This window comes from Galeopterus variegatus, unplaced genomic scaffold (genome assembly GCF_000696425.1).
Source record: "Galeopterus variegatus unplaced genomic scaffold, G_variegatus-3.0.2 Scaffold3143, whole genome shotgun sequence".
Lineage (NCBI taxonomy): Eukaryota > Metazoa > Chordata > Mammalia > Dermoptera > Cynocephalidae > Galeopterus > Galeopterus variegatus.
In genome coordinates, this window is record NW_007729254.1 from 214,230 (window position 1) to 230,781 (window position 16,552).

At 34.4% G+C, this 16,552-nt stretch overlaps 1 protein-coding gene across 2 annotated transcripts in view; it reads right to left on the reverse strand.

Moving 5' to 3' along the window:
- TBC1D15 (TBC1 domain family, member 15) overlaps positions 1-16,552 on the reverse strand; it is a 64,174-nt gene that overhangs the window by 32,388 nt on the left and 15,234 nt on the right. For both annotated transcript variants that reach the window (XM_008584081.1, XM_008584082.1), the window contains exons 2-5: positions 15,889-15,987; positions 15,377-15,451; positions 6,481-6,619; positions 1,625-1,835 (exon numbers count right to left, since the gene is read on the reverse strand). In XM_008584081.1, coding sequence (XP_008582303.1) covers positions 1,625-1,835; positions 6,481-6,619; positions 15,377-15,451; positions 15,889-15,987 — 524 coding nt within the window. The remainder of the gene's footprint in view (positions 1-1,624; positions 1,836-6,480; positions 6,620-15,376; positions 15,452-15,888; positions 15,988-16,552) is intronic.

The following is a 16,552-nucleotide window of genomic DNA, read 5'->3' on the forward strand; positions in this document are numbered from 1 at the left end:
CAAAGTGTGATCTTACCAGTAAAAAGTAGAATGGGGCTACCATTTTCCTCATCCTAGATTCTATGCTCTAAACAACAGTTATGTCACAACACTAATTACTGAGCTCACTATGGTGCTAAAACTCCCAAGTCTTAAATGCCTGCTACACCAGTCATGACACTGCCTGTCCTGAAATCTACTTAACACTCTCAGTCATAGCCTATTCACAGCTTCTCACTTCAAGATGCAAGATCCACATACCATCAACCAGGCCTGACTTTTTTATACTTACTGGTACAGATACAGCATGCCTAGTGCCAGCCAGAGGTGATCAACACAGTACAGAAAAACTTTATACCAGTAAATATTTCATGCATAGTCAAAATCTTCCAACTCTTGGATCACTCCTAGCTTTCTGTAATCTAAATTTAGGCAAACTATACAACAAAGTTAGAACATTATATTAGTAAAGTTAATTATCATCCCTACAGTTTCCTCAAGCCCAAAATCTCAACTTCTCCCTTCTCACTTACACATAAACAATCAATCACAAAATCTAATTCTACATATTTCTCCAATACTTGTATCTTTTCTGTCACTTTCCTAGTTTAGGCCACCTTAATCTCATCTACGTGACTGGAATAACCTGTCATGACTTATAATCATGATTCTTCATGCTCTGGCCTTTACTCAGCTCTTTGGCCTCATCTTTAATGCTGGTACACTCCCTTCCCCATACTTTGCAGACCTGAAATATTGAACTATTTTGTTCTGTGATTACGTCATGTTTGTACTCTTCCCTCCATCTAAAACATCCCTACCTGTAAATATCTCCTTTCCTTTCACACTAACGTTCACTCATTTTTTCAGATCTCAACCTAGGTGCTACCTACTCCAGGAAGTCTTCCCTGATTCCTACCCCTAATCTGAATAGCCTCCTCCCTTCCTGGGAGCTCTCAAAACACCTTGTACTTCCTCCATCTTAGTTCTTGAGTTTTAATTGCCATCTATATGCCAGCATCCTTCACAAGACCATAAATTTTCAAAATCCAGGAACATGACTATTTTGTTCACTACTAAATATCAAGCAACTAGCATAGTTATTGGTATAGTGATTACTATAGTGAACAAATGAAAAATACTTGTTCAGAGTGACAGCAAGAAAGAGAGTGTCTGTACAGATGCACAAAGGTGAATAAATGTAAGAAGACTTTTGGAAAGTGAGAAGGCCCTATATTCCAACTTATAAATAATTTTATAAAGGACTTACATTTGCCTGACTTAAAGTCACAAAATAACAAATAAACAATGTTTAAAAGAAAATACACAATAAAAGGTAAATTAGGTAGATATACAATCCATAAATTAGTGACACATCATCCATTCATTTAAATGTATAAAAATACTGGACTACTCTTTTCTTTAAAAAAATAATATGGTGATAAGTCTCAGATTCAAATTACTAAAATGGCAAAATTTTATTCAGTCATTGATCCAAAGAAGTCAATATCCCAGAAACAAACAAAGCTGCTTCTTCCCTCATACGCACATAGGTCACTGATGCCCAATGACAAATAAAAATAATATGTCTTGGGGTTAATACAACAATCCAGTTTCAATAAGTAGAAAATAACTTGATACTTACTCACACAATACCACATATTTTTCAAGAGATTCAATCAGTAGTTTGCTATCTCCTTGATGAAAGTGCAGAGCAGGGAGAACGACGTCATCCTTTAGACAAAATACCAAATACGACCAGCCCATACCCTCTTTGTTTTGCTTGATTGATTTCAGGTCTGTCAAACTGAACAGGAATGACCATTTGCTTTTCCCATTTTTATGACTTGGAGCATCTTAAAAACAAGAAAGTGGGGCAAAATATTTTTGTTCACCTTTTTAAAAGGTATTGACAGTGCTCTTCATGACTGCCTAACAAAATTTGTTGAATCCAGGGAATCACTATAGCACTCATATTACTATGGCTTTCCACCTGTATTGGAAATAGTAACATACATTTTCTCAAAAATAGTGATTTTTAAAACAATTATTCTACCACATACAAATTCAAAAAATATTATCCCAATACAAAATAGAAGCTTTGCCCAAAAATGACCATGGCTTTGGAAGCAGGCTGGCTGGATTCAAACAGCAGCACTACCACCTTACTAAATGAATAATCTGGAGCAAATAACAGAATCTCTGAGCCTCAGTTTCTTCATCTGTAAAATGGATATAATTATACTTACCTTACAATGTTATTCTAAGAATTAAGAGATAATAATTGTCAACTAACTAGTACAGGCCAAGTATATAGGAAATACTCAGTAAATGTTAATCTTTTTCATTCACCCCAAATAAGAATAGCATAATTCTCTTGGAGAGTCATTAAAAAAAAATTCTTCATTTCCCTTTGTAATTATTTTAAGGAGACTACACTGATAGTGAAGGTAAGCAAACTACTATAAAAAAAATAACACTGCAGTGATATTTTATTTGCAAAAAGACAAAAAACATTGGGGGAACTGAAAATGAAAAAATAGACTAAGTTGCAAATGCTTCAAAGAGAATGAATACATTCAATCTTCTTGCTAAATTAACTTTCTACCAAATTAACACCTCAGTTCAAACTAAACCATAGTTATTCAAAATACATCATTTTCTGACTTCGTGAACTGTTTATAGAAGCTAAAATTCTAGGCTCATAAACATTATCATAACTGATAAGCAACTTAAAAATTAACTATTTAAATAACATTTTTTACTGCTACAATTTTTTTCTTTCTCACTAATGACACTATACTTATAATTCACTTCTAATCTAAAATGCCACTTTTTTTAACAGTTTAACTCAGACATGAGAATGTCAAGTTTCTGAAATTTTGAAAACCAAAAATCTTTTCCCAGATGTTATTTCATAAGAAGTGTCATACTATCCTGTTACTGAACACCTTTATTAATTCTGTCTCGCTCTATCAATCCACAAAGATAAACTACATAAAAGACAGCTGCTTTTAAGACTGGATCAAAAGACAGGTTAATCACTGTTGACCTGCATGTATGCACCTTCCTATATAGCCAGAAACATTATAGCTCCATCACCTCAACAAGATCTTCCGAACTGACACATAGAAATATGCAGTTTACAGACATCTCTACCTGAAAGGAAGTCAGGCACGATCACTGTCTCATGGACACTTTAACAAGTATCATGTGAAGGAAGTCCAGAAAGGCTAAAGTAACTTATTTATATACACTGACCTGCCTTCCTACCATAACAGTTTGGATGGTAAATTAATATCTCAGGCTGGTACTAGATTAAGTGCTATGTATCTACTTGACTACTTTACATAATGTTTCACTGATATTTCTATTATAGAGCTCATAAAACCACTATAAACTAATATCAAAGTGAGAACAACTTTAAAATTCCAATTTATCCATGAATCACTCACTTAAGTGTGAATGTACTTGAACTACCTTGAAAGAATACTTAATAAGTAATACTAGCTTATTTGTGAAAACCAAAAATATTCTCACAGAAAAACAGCAATGAAAAACTAGATACAATTTTTTAAATTAAATTATTCAACTGCACAAAGAGTATTTAATCTAAATTATGCAAGAAAATCATATGGAGAACATTAAATACTATGTGTAGGCTATGTGAGTTATCAGGAATTTATGCATATTCAAGAGTAAAGACAGTACACAGATTTACCCTCATTAAATGGAGGGTACATATATTACATACAAAAGAAAATCCCTCACACATTTCCTCAACTAAAGCTCTGACAAAGATGAGAGAAACATTAAAAGTCAATTCTACAAGTTCCTCCACTAGAATATAAACTTCATGAGAATAAGAACTTTATTTTGTCCACAGCTATATCTCCAGTACTAGAAGAATAGCGAGCATGTATTAAGTATTCAAAGTTGTGTTGAGTAAATAAATTAACAACCTAGCACCAAGTCAACAAAAAAGTAATCTGCAAATTACTCTGCTACCAACTGCTAACCAGAAATAGAAATGATCACAAAGGAAAACTAATAAAAGCCAAGAGTTAACTCAAAATTTCCTTCTTTTTCATTAAAAAAACAGGTAAATAAAATTAATTAGTTCTAACGAATTTACTATGTCACCAAATAAAAGTATAAAGCATCTCCTATACACTGACATAGGAGAAGTGAATATAATAGCAAAAAAGTAAAACAAATCAGTTCAGTCCATATACTATTTTGAATAGAATTAACATCAAGAACATGACATTTTATTTGGATAGGTTTCCAGAACATGATGGCAGTTTCTTGTTCTGGGCAGAAATATTTTCAAAAAATTTAATCTAGTATATAAAAGCAAAAAATTGAGCAGTAGACCCTCTTATGAAATATAAATGCTCTTAAGAAAAACAAAGTTAATTAAGTCTTCAATAGTCAATTTTTTAAAAGGTATGTCCCAAGTTTCCTTTGTGCCCTCACCAAAAAAAGTACAAAGTAAAAAAATATTAAGGCTAAAAAGTGAGAAAAATAAAAACTTTTAAAAACAGTAAAAATGTTTCATATGGCATGAATAGCATAAATTTGAAACCCTCAAGCTTAAAAACAGCTCCACTTTTAATACAGTTATGTGCCGTCTTACATTTCAGTCAATGAAGCCGTATATATGACAGTGATCCTATTCGATGACACTATTTTTGCTGTACCGTTTCTATAGATACACAAATACTTACCATTGTGTTACAACTGCCTACAGTATTCAGTACAGTGACATGCTATAGAGGTTTGTAGCCTAGAAGCCATATGTTATACCATACAGCCTACATGTGTAGTACACTTTACCATCTAGGTTTGTGTTAAGTACTCTCTACAATGTTTGCACAACTATGAAATCACCTAACGACACATTTCTGAGAACGTATGCCCATCAATAAACAATGCATGACTGTAATTACAAAATAAAGTCTGTTCACTTTATAAGTCACTCTGTGGCCAAGCCACATAAGCAGTATTTACATCTGTAGATTTTTGCTAAGCTGCATAACTACAAAGAAGTTCTCAATTCTGACCACTCATTAAAATCACTTAAATACCTTTTGGAAAATACAGATGGCCCATGCTCCATCTCCAGAGTCTAATTGTTGGTATGTTTTTTTTAAAAAACTAACCTGAAGGTGACTTCGACATGCAGCCAAGCCTGCCACTAATTTATTGCAAGATTATGCTTTTCTCATCCATGTAATGCTTCTTTCTTTTATAAAATTCTGAAAATTCACTCCTTTCACTCATTTCTGTAGTTTGTCATCTTTCATTTTCAAGAATTTCACAATATTAAGCAACAACAAATAAAAAACAACTCACATAAACCCATCCTGAAGATCTAGTCTAGAGAAGTCAAAAATCATCTCACATTCCACATATATTAAAACCCTGTGGTTTCATCTTTCCTTGATACTTTGCATTCTGGTTCTGATAAGAACCTTCCCTTTCACTAGAAAGGGAAAGTCAAAAGAAAAAGAAAAAAAAGGAGATACCCATGCATGGGGTGATTGTTATCAAAAGCTTGTGAATTACTATTTACCTCTTAATTGTCACTGTTTCCGAGAAATGATAACGTACAAAGTCTAACTATTGTACACGAGAATGATTTCCCCAGGCCATACATGAAAATCAATTTTACTTAATAACAATGCTATATAAGTATAGCAATACATATTTCTTAAGTTTAGGCCAAACCTTTGAACTGATAAACATGGATTCTTCCTAAATTCAGGCCAAGCCAAACTCATTAAGAGAGAAAATATCTACTTCATTAATAAAACACAAAGGAATCAATGAAAAAAAAATAAAAACTAGACACTGTAACTCTATACATTTTAAAACATATCACAAATAGGCTGGCCAAATCAAAGATGGGCAAGCTAGATCATATTTGGGGAGTATATGTGTTCTATGGTATATGAGCTATTTCTTACACGAACTAGCATATACAGTAATGTCAGACTGTTAGCTTGACTCTTTCTTGTTAACTACATGTAGATAATCATTACATTTAGCAAATATAGATTTAAATATATATAGAAAGGGGATGTCAGTGAACATATATAAAGGGGAGACCACAATGAGTTGCGAAGATCCCAGTAAACACTGAAATTTGAATGGTATAGTTTAGTAGTATACTCCATCTCCCCCTGGTGCTTTAAGACTGAAATAACATGATTTTTTAAAATTCTACTGGATTAAGAAAAATGTACATGAAAGACAGCCAAGCGTTTCTATCTTCTGCCATTAATAACTACAAAATTTTTAAATCCTTTTTTGAACTCACAAACAACAAAAAAAAGTCAGATGAAAAAGAAATATAATTAAAATATGAGTAATACATATTATCCAAAGCACCCAATTGTCATTCTTCTGAGTAGCATTAAAGAATATTCTTTGTACTTTTGTTTATTAGTATATTGTAGCAAATCAGTTTAAAATTTCAAAAGATTTAATTCATACCTCCATTTGTATGTGGTTTCTTTTTAAATGAAACCGTATTAACCATGTCCCATTCTGCTTCATAACTGTTCAGATGTTCCGATCCTCGATGAGCCCTTTCTTTTGGGGCCTGTGTCCATTCTACAACTGAACTGGAGTCCTAAAATAATTATAACATATGAAATATTTAAACTATAAAACTAAAATTTAATTTCAATCCATAACATCTCAGCTTCTATATAAATTAAGTTTGTAGGTTGTGGCAGACATCACTGGTAGGAAAACTGAACTCTATTTCCTATCCTTTTCAACCTTGCTCATCTTTATCAAAAAAAAGCAAGAAAAGCTTGACCAGACCCCCTTGCTCTTAGGGTTGCCAATGAAACATAAGCAGAAGTCAACTAGGGGCTTCTGGAAATGCTTTTGCTTTCATAATAAAAGTCTTATCCCTTTTCCCTTTTTTACTGCTTTGAATGTACCTGCAGTGCCTAAATATATGGCAGTAATCTCATGACTATGAGAGACAAAGAGAACCACTGCAAAAAGCTCCCAACCTTCAGGCTTTAAGTTATTTGAGGAAAACAGCCAGTGGTGGCTATTTCTTTAGCCACTACTGGTTGCATATTTTCTTATTGGTGATCAAAATTAGCTAAAAGCAACATATCTACATGTACAGTTCTGTAGAATTTTCAATTTAAAAAAAAAATAAAACCACGTCCAAAACCCAGTGCTAATAGTTTAACTTTTGTACAAAAGAATAAACTCCATACATAAGTGTAAAGATAAGCAAGACTGAAAGAAAATGTTTCTAAAATATGTGACAGACAAAAGAAAAACATCCAAACTACAAAACAACTCTTACCGACTTACATAGAAATAGACAAGTATCAAAACAGAAAATCAAGCAAATGTCATAAATAGGCAAGTCAAAGAAGAAATACAGACAAAAAATGTTCAACTTCAGCAATAATCAAAGAAAAGCAAGTTAAAATAAGGTTTCTTTTTTCTTTTTTCACCCTATTCAATTAAAAAAAGATAATATCAAATTTGAAAGACAGCATAAGGAAATGGACTATCTCATGCAGTTGTTGATGGTGTTCACTAGTACCGACTCCAGGAGAGTAATTCAGCCATATTTACTAAAATTCAAAATATGCATGTGTTTAACCACAACTCTGTTTTCAACATCTGCACAAGAGAAATATTCACACATGTACATAAAGAGGCACATAACAAGAATTTTCTTTGCAGCACTAACAGTAAAAAACCTGAAAATATCCTAATATCCATCAATGGAAGAATGAGTATATAAACTAAGGGGTAGCCAAAGAAATATTAGGCAATAGTTTGAAGACTGATATATATGTTCAAATTTATATACAGTCAATACATAATAGTAAATACAACAAAAATGTTGCAAAACAACGTTTGTAGTATGTACGAGGGTACTTCAAAAAGTTCATGGAAAAATGGAATTAAAAGACAATATGAATCCTATGAACATTTTGAAGACAATGTTTAATAACAATTAAATGCAGCATATGCAATCAGAAACACAGAAGACTAGGTTCTTCTACACACATATATATACATAGATAGGAAATATGTACAGATAAAAGTCTGGAAAGATACACTAAACAGGAAGAGGTGCAGGAAAGGTTCTGGTCAAGCAAGACTTCGACTTTCTGTTACCTGAATTTTTGAAACAAGAACGTATTCACATATCTCTAGTGTAACTCTTTTTAAAAAGGGAAAAAGGAAAATTAGTAGGAATAGGAAGATATTATAAAGGCACAAAAAAAATTAAGAAGAAATATAAACAGACAGAAAACTGGGGGAAAACTGAACAAATAAAATTATAAAGTGGAGTGTTTTTTCTTCCACATCCTTCCTCAAATGTCATTTCTCATGGAGCCCCCATTGTTCACCCAATTTAAATTAAAAAAAAGCAACCCACCATCCCTACACCAACTCTACCGTCTGTAGTGAGGAAAGCTAAGAAGCATCTACAGAACCACTCCATCCCCCACTTCTCTCCCACACACACACAAAAAGGTTCAGAATTGGTAGAATATGTCAATAAGGGAAATTAGAATAAAGGTCAAGTTGGAAACAGAACAACTAACCAAAGTCAAGAAGGCTCGAGTTTTATTCATTAGGGAAGGTAAAACAGTATCTCTGCATTCAGAGAAACCATGCAAAGAGCAAAGGGATAATACACTGAAAACAGGAGAATTAATTGAAAGCCCACCTATATAATAAAGTTGGTGACACTACCAGTTCAGTTTTTTACTCAGTTTCCAGAACACTGGCATCCAGGCTAAATCTTTCAAGGCAGGAATTTGCAGATTCTTAAATGTCTAGCCCAAAGAGAAAAGACTTGGATTCTGACATTAGGGATTCCCTAAGGAAATAGCCTAGCCAGATACACTAAGAAGGGTCCCACTATTACCAAACCTACCCATACCTACAGAGAGTATAATCACTTTTGTAAATCTGCTGTTAAATATGAGCACCACACTACAAAAATCATCAAACATCAAAGGCAAGTGTCTACACAAAAGAATCCAAGTGAAACAAAGGGGTAGAGGATGGGGAAAGAACACTCAGAGGAAATGGACTATATATATGGAGATGAAAACATCCAAAAAGCTATCCTTAAACTTCTCAGAAATAAAAAGAGATATTACATCCACAAAGAATAGAATGCTATTTTTTAAAAGGAGGAAAGGGGGACACTTAGAACAAGAGAGATATTTTAGAAATTAAAAATAGGATGTAACAGGAACCATTTTGGACTTTTTATTTTCTGTGTTGTGGAAGGCCTCCCTTAATCTTTGTTTTTGGTCTTTGTTGCTAAGAAGAGATATTGAAGGTCATAATACTGCAACTCAGGAGAAAGGCTCAGAGCTAAGTAATCTTGAAATTTTGGAAATAGAAGCTATAAAAAGATTTAAGAATTCTATAACAAAGAAGTTTAACAAACTATCCATACTGATAAGAGAATGGATGGGCAGAGACCTAGAAAAGTATTGGGGAGTTGAGAGAGTTAACTGAAAGAAGTACAAGGCTGGAATTGGCCACAAAATCAAGTTACTAAAGTAAATGCAAAACAAGAGAAAGTCTCACAGAATGCAGAGAAAAAGGGAAAAGAAATCAAGAAAAAAAAGAGAAAAAGAGACCTAGAGAGGTGGTTCAGGAGATACAATCTACCCATAATAGGAATACCTGAAACAGAGGACAAAGCAAATTGAGTTGAAACAGTAATATTAAGGAACTAATTAAAGAAAATTTTCCAGAGTTGAAGAACAAACTAGATCTACAAATGGAAAAAGCATACAGGGCACCTTTAAAATTTGATGAAAAGAAAGCAACATCTAGGCATATTCTGGTGATATTTTTAAATTTCAAGGGTAAAGAAAAAATTCTACAAGTATCCAGAGAGAGAAAGCAAGTTACCTATAAAGGGGCAAGAGTCAGGATGACCTCAGATTTTTCTCTTGAAACTCTAAATGCCAGAAGACAATAGAACAATATCTACACAATTTTAAGGGAAAATAATTTTGAACCAAGAATTATATGCACTGCCAAGTTATCATTTCCATACAAAGGCAACTGGAAGACATTCTCAAATATGAAGAGGTTAAGAAAGTATGTCAACCAAGAACCTTCCCTGAAAAATGTGGTGAATGATTTACTGCAGCAAACAGAGAACACGAACTAAAGTAACTCAACAGCAGGGAGGCAACTGTATGAAAGAAATTAATGTCAGCCTGGAGTTGCAAACTTGCCAGGACACATGTACTATCTAAACCCCAAGAAACCAAAGAAAGACATCAGTAAAGCCATGCCGATCCCACCCTGAAGCACATCAAAATCCAGCAGGACCCTAGGATAACATCTATGATGGGAACAGAAACCAGGAGCCTTGGCAAGACCTTGCACCTGACTCCTTGCTCAGAGCCTCCACAGCTCACATTCCCGTCCCTCCTGCTTTTCACTTCCCAAATTCCATTCCCTCAAGCCTCTCTTTAAAAACCCCTCAGTAAATCTGAGTCTTTGAGATGATTTTAGTTTGGCTATTCTCCTTCAGGTTTACCACAGAGATGGGTTTGCCTAACATCTCCTCAGGTCACAGGTATTCCTCAATAAAATCTGACTTCCTATTCCACCAAAAAAAATTTTTAAATATAGCAAAAATTTAAAAGGCAATAAAAGACAGGAGATAAAGTTGAAAAAATATCCTAGAAAACAGTACATACCAAAAAAAAAAAAGATAAAAAGTCAGAAAAAAGATAGAAAATAGAAAAAAAAGATTTAAAAATTACAGGACCAGTCAAGATGTCTAAAGATCTCCAGAAAGAGAGAAAACAGAAAATGGAGAGGAAGAAGAAATCATCATTATAATAATTCAAGAATATTTCCAAAATCTAAAAGACAAGTTTCCTTATTAAAAGAGCCCATGACACGACACAATGGACTTAAAAAAAAAAAAAACCACAAAAACACCAAGGTCAAGGGTTCAGATCCCCATACCAGCCAGCCACAAAAACAAAACAAAAAAAACCTGAAACACAAAGGCACATTACCACAACACCTAGAACGCTAGAAACAAGAGACAATCAGAAAAGCTTCTAGAGAAGGAAAAAACATACAAAGTATCAAGAGTTACAATGCTTCAGACTTAACAAAGGAAACTAAACAAACCTAGCACTGTAATTTCAAAAATCTATGGGAAAATATACTTTCAAACGTAACTCTATGCCAGCCAAGCTATCGATTCAGAATAAGGCTAAAAAAGTCTTTAAAAAAATAAATGTTTTTGCTCCCTGTACCCTTTTTCTCAGGAAGAACTGGAGCTGCACCAAAACAAGGAAGTAAACCAAAATTGAAGTCAGTATGGGATACAGAATAGGGAGATCAAAATATGAGAAAGAGGCAAAAAGAATCACCAGGATAACTGCTACACAGCACAAGAGAAAAGCAGTCCATAATAATCCTGTGAGAAGGCTCTGGGAGAAATGTCTCTAAGAAAATGAAATCAGAAGACTATTTGTTTAAAAATTTTGAGAAGAAATGTAAACAACTGATGGAGAGTTTCAAGGTGACTTAGAGATAAGACAGAGTTAAATCCCTACCTTCCACAGTTAGAAGTCAATACATAACATGTAACTGAAAAAAAATAGTAGGATTAGAAGAATTTTAATTATACATAGGGCTGTAACTAACCTAAGAAACAGCTACAAGACTTGATTGTGATTGCCTTAGAAAATGGAAAACGTGGTGGGAAAGTGAGGGTACCTATTTTTCATAATAAGCCTTCTAAAACTTATAGGACTTACATAGAAAAATGTATTATTTGGATTAGAATTTTATAATAAAATCTTTTATAAAATGTTGAGAAAATATTCAATAGAGATGTATGAAAAGAACAAAAGCATAATAGAATTGGAAGTACAACCATTTAATAAATATATGTTCCCATTATAAAGAGGGTATTCCCTATCACACACCATATACAAATATTAACTCAAGATGCATCTTAGACATAAAAGTAAGATAAAACTATAAAACTCTTAGAAGAACCAGCAGTAAATCTTCATTCTTGGGTTAGGCAATGGTTTCCTGGATATAACACCAAAAGCACAGGCAAAAAAGAAAAAAAATATATACATTGGACTTCAAAATTAAAAATGTTTGTGCTTCAAAATACACCATCAAGAAAGTAAAAAGACAGTCCACAGAATAGAAAAAAATGTTTGCAAATTAAAAATCCGAAGAGACTTGTATCCAGAATATATGAAGAATTTTCCCAACAGTAAAAAGACAAGTAACCAAAAGGGCAAAGGATTTAGAACAGACATTTCTCCAAAGAAGAGAAATACACATGGCCAGTAAACTCATGAAAAGATGTTCAACATCATTAGTCATTAGAAAAATATAAATCAAAATCACAATGACAAACCACTTTGGTTATAGGTTGAATTGTGCTTCCCATCCACCACACATATCCACCCTTCTGCCAAAAGATATGTTCAAGTCCTAACCCACAGTACTTCAGAATGGGACCTTATTTAGAAATAAGATCCTTACAGAGGTAATCAAGTTAAAATGTGGTTATTAGGATGGGCCGTGATCCAATACAACTGGTGTCCTCACAAAAAGAGGGGATCTTAACACAGACACAGATGTGTACAGATGGTGTGAAGACACAGAAAGAACACCGTCTACAAACCAAAAATTGCTCAAGGCTACCAGAAACTAGTAGAAAGGCAAGAAACAGTTTCTCCTTCGCAGCCTCAGAAGAAACCAATTCTGCTGTCTGAGGAAAATAGAATAGTTTAGTCAGGCCCCCTTGCCTCAGGTCTGGTTGGGGGTGGTGCGGCACATTCTTAGTAAACAAGTTGTGTGTAGGTGGAGTTAGTGCGCAAGTGCCCATGTATCTTTTTAGTTTGTTGCTAGTGTGTGTTCTTTGGAGCTTGTGAAGCAGCAGCTAGAGGGCAGAGCTTGCATCTAAAAATAGAGCATGTTTATTTTGCTGGCAGCTGCTCAGTTCCTCTTTGGACTTTGTCAGCAGCAGTTGAGTTTCTCTTTGTACTGCCTAGCTCTTAGACGTGTGTGTGCTGAATAAAGAATATTCTTTCTTCAACCGAGGCTCCAAGGACCTTTTTTCCAGTTACCTAGCTCGTAGACCTGCATGTGAAGGGTTTGTGACCCAGTATGGACAATGGGCTTGAGGGGTCTGTGAGCTGAGACCCAGCCCTAGCTCTACATTCTGACACCCTGATTTCTGACCTCTAGCTTCCACAACTGTGAGACAATAAGTTTCTATTGTTCTAAGCCAACCAGTTTGCAGTGCTTTGTTACAGCAGCCCTACAAAACTAATGCGACTTCATACCCACTACTTTTACTAAAATTAAAAAGACAATAACACGTGCTGAAGAGGATGTGAAGAAACCAGAACCCTTATCTATTACTGGTTAAATTGTAAAATGGTGCAACTGCCCAAACAGTGTGGCAGTTCCCCAAATGTTAAACAGAGTTATATAACCCAACAATTCCACTCCTAGGTATACTCCAGAGAAATAAAAATATGTCCTCACAAAAATTTGTACAGATGTTCATAGCAGCATTATTTATATTAGCCCAAAAGTAAAAATAATCCAAATGTCCACTAACTGACAAACATAAACAAAATGTGGTATATCCATAAATGCAATATGATAGGACTTCAAAAAGTTCATTGAAAAATGGAATTAAAAGATAAAAATAAAAATATAAACTTCATTTCTTAGCATAAGCTTCATCAAGTTCAAGACACTTTTGTGAGCGATGATACCAGCCATTTAGCCCATCCCTAAAGAACTGAGGGGTCCTGGGAATTTAACCACGTCAATGCAGTCTTTACCTTATTAACTGAAGAAAAATGGGTGTCCTTTAAACATCTTGTAAGATTAGAAAACAAAAAGTCAGAAGGAGCCAAATCAAGACTGTAAAATGGATGCCTCATAATTTCCCATCAAAACTTTTGCAAAATTGCCATTATTTGATAAGAAGAATAGCAGAAGCATTGCTGTGATGGAGAAGGGTTCTCTGGTGAAGTTTTCCTAGGCATTTTTCTGCTAAAGTTTTGCCTAACTTTCTCCAAACACTCTCATAATAAGCAGACATTATCATTCTTTGGTCCTCCAGAAGGTCAGCAAGCAAATGCCTAGAGCATCCCAAAAAGCTGTTGCCATTATTACCTTCACTCCTGACTGGTCTGCTTTTGCTTTGACTGGACCACTTCCACCTTGGTAGTCACTGATTTGATTGTGCTTTGTCTTCAGGATCATACTGGTAAAGCCATGTTTTATTTCCTGTTACAATTCTTCAAAGAAATGCTTCAGGATCTTGACCCCACTTGTTTAAATTTTTCATTGAAAGCTCTGCTCCTGTCTACACCTGATCTGAACACAATACTTTGCAGAAAATTTGCCCAACTGTAATTTTCAGTCAGACTTGTGTAAGCTGAACCCACTGAGATGTCTACAATGTTGGCTATTGTTTCTGCTGTTAATCATCAGTCTTAAATTAGAGCAAGAACAAGATGAATTCTTTCCTCGAAAGTTAACATGGACGGTCTGTCGCTGCGGGCTTCCTCATCTTCAACACTGTCCCATTCCTTCTTAAAATGAGTTATCCATTTGTAAACTGCTGATTTCTTTATTTCTTTGGGGCACTGTCCCCATAAACTTTTCGTAAAGCATCAATGATTTCACCATTCTTCCACACAAGCTTCACCATAAATTTGATGTTTCTTCTTACTTCAATTTTAGCAGAATTCATGTTGCTTTGATAGGGGCTCTTTTCAAACTGATGTCTTATCTTTCATGTGCTTCAAACTAGATCCTGTTCAGACATATTATAACAAGTTCATACAAGTTTATTCTGGCTAAAAAAAAATTTGCAATCCATGCAGTTTTTTCATAATAGATATTTTTCCTGAATTTTTTGAAGACTCCTCACATTATTCAGCAAAAAGAGGAAACACCTGCTAAAATATGGATGAACCTTGAAAACATGATACAAAGTGAGTTAAGCCGGTCACAAAAGACTATATAGTACATGATTCCATTTATGTTAAATGTCCAGAATAGGCAAATCCTTAGAGACAGAAAGTAGACTAGCTGCCAAGGGCTGAGAGAAGGTGGGAATGAGGGGCGACTACTAATAGGTAGAGTTTCTTTTTGGGTGGTGATGAAAATGTTTTTAAATTAGGTATTGGTGATGTGTGCATAACTGTAAATATACTAAAAATCATTGAATTGTACACTTTAAGAGGATGAATTTTATGGTATATAAATTATATTTCAATAAACCTGTAATTTCAAAAAAATGGCATTCCCTTAGTCATACATTTTTGTTCTTAAATACCTTTCCAGCACAGAGAATACTAGAAGAATCCAATGCATCATCCAATGGTCTCCAGTCCACTATTACTTCAGCATCCTAGAGAATGAAATTATGCATTATATTTAATATTAGGCAACATGTTACATTATTAACCACTTACTTTTTAATCCTTGAGCCCAAAATAAAATTTTGGCCCCTTAATTATTAGCATTTTAAATATGCTATTATCACATGTAAACCACTCTTTGACAACAAATGTTATGTATATTTTAAAATTCTGCTTGCTTTTCATTATGAAAAATTTATACTACTGCACTTTCTCTATAATTAGTTTTAAAATATTCCATATCATCTTACTGGCTTATCTAAAGTACTGTATTTTATTTCTAACATCATTTCCACGTTAAATTTACAACAGATGTTCAATTACATAACTGTACTTTATACATGATATTTAAACCTTCTGATGATGTCCCAAAGATGAGCCACTACCATAAATTATTATTAAATAAAATCACTTACTAGAAACTTACCTTCTCTAAAACACGCAATATTCCTGAAATCAAGCTGTCTTGGTCACTGGTCTTTCCAAAAGATGAGTGAATACATACTCCTTCCTGTTCGTATATAATCTGGAAAAATAAAAATAAGACTAATCACACCATTTTTATCAGTTCTATTTCAACATTTGTTAAAAGTATTAAGAGATGTTTTCTTATACTACCTGGCCAAGTTTCTGATTATTTCACATATAAATGCATTATTTAAAAAATACCACTCAGGGGCCGGCCCGGTGGCGCACTGGATAGTACGCCGCTTGGGAAGCGCGGCGGCGCTCCCACCCGAGGGTTCGGATCCCACATACAGACCGGTTCCCGCTCACTGGCTGAGCGAGGCGCGGGAGCAACGCCGAGGGTTGCGATCCCGTTGCTGGTCCCCGATCCGGTACGGGGGCAACACTGAGGGTTGCAATCCGTTGCCGGACACGGAAAAAGACAAAAAGACAAAAAAAAAAAAAAAATACCACTCAGACTTAAGAGCACTTCAAACAAACATAAACTGGAAGGAAGTTTGCTTTGTCATATATGAAAGTTCATTTTCCGGATTAGTGATAATCATAATCTTGATCTTCTCCATAAACAAATGTCAGAATACTTGCTATGCGTTCAATATATAAATTACACTTTAAATTTATGC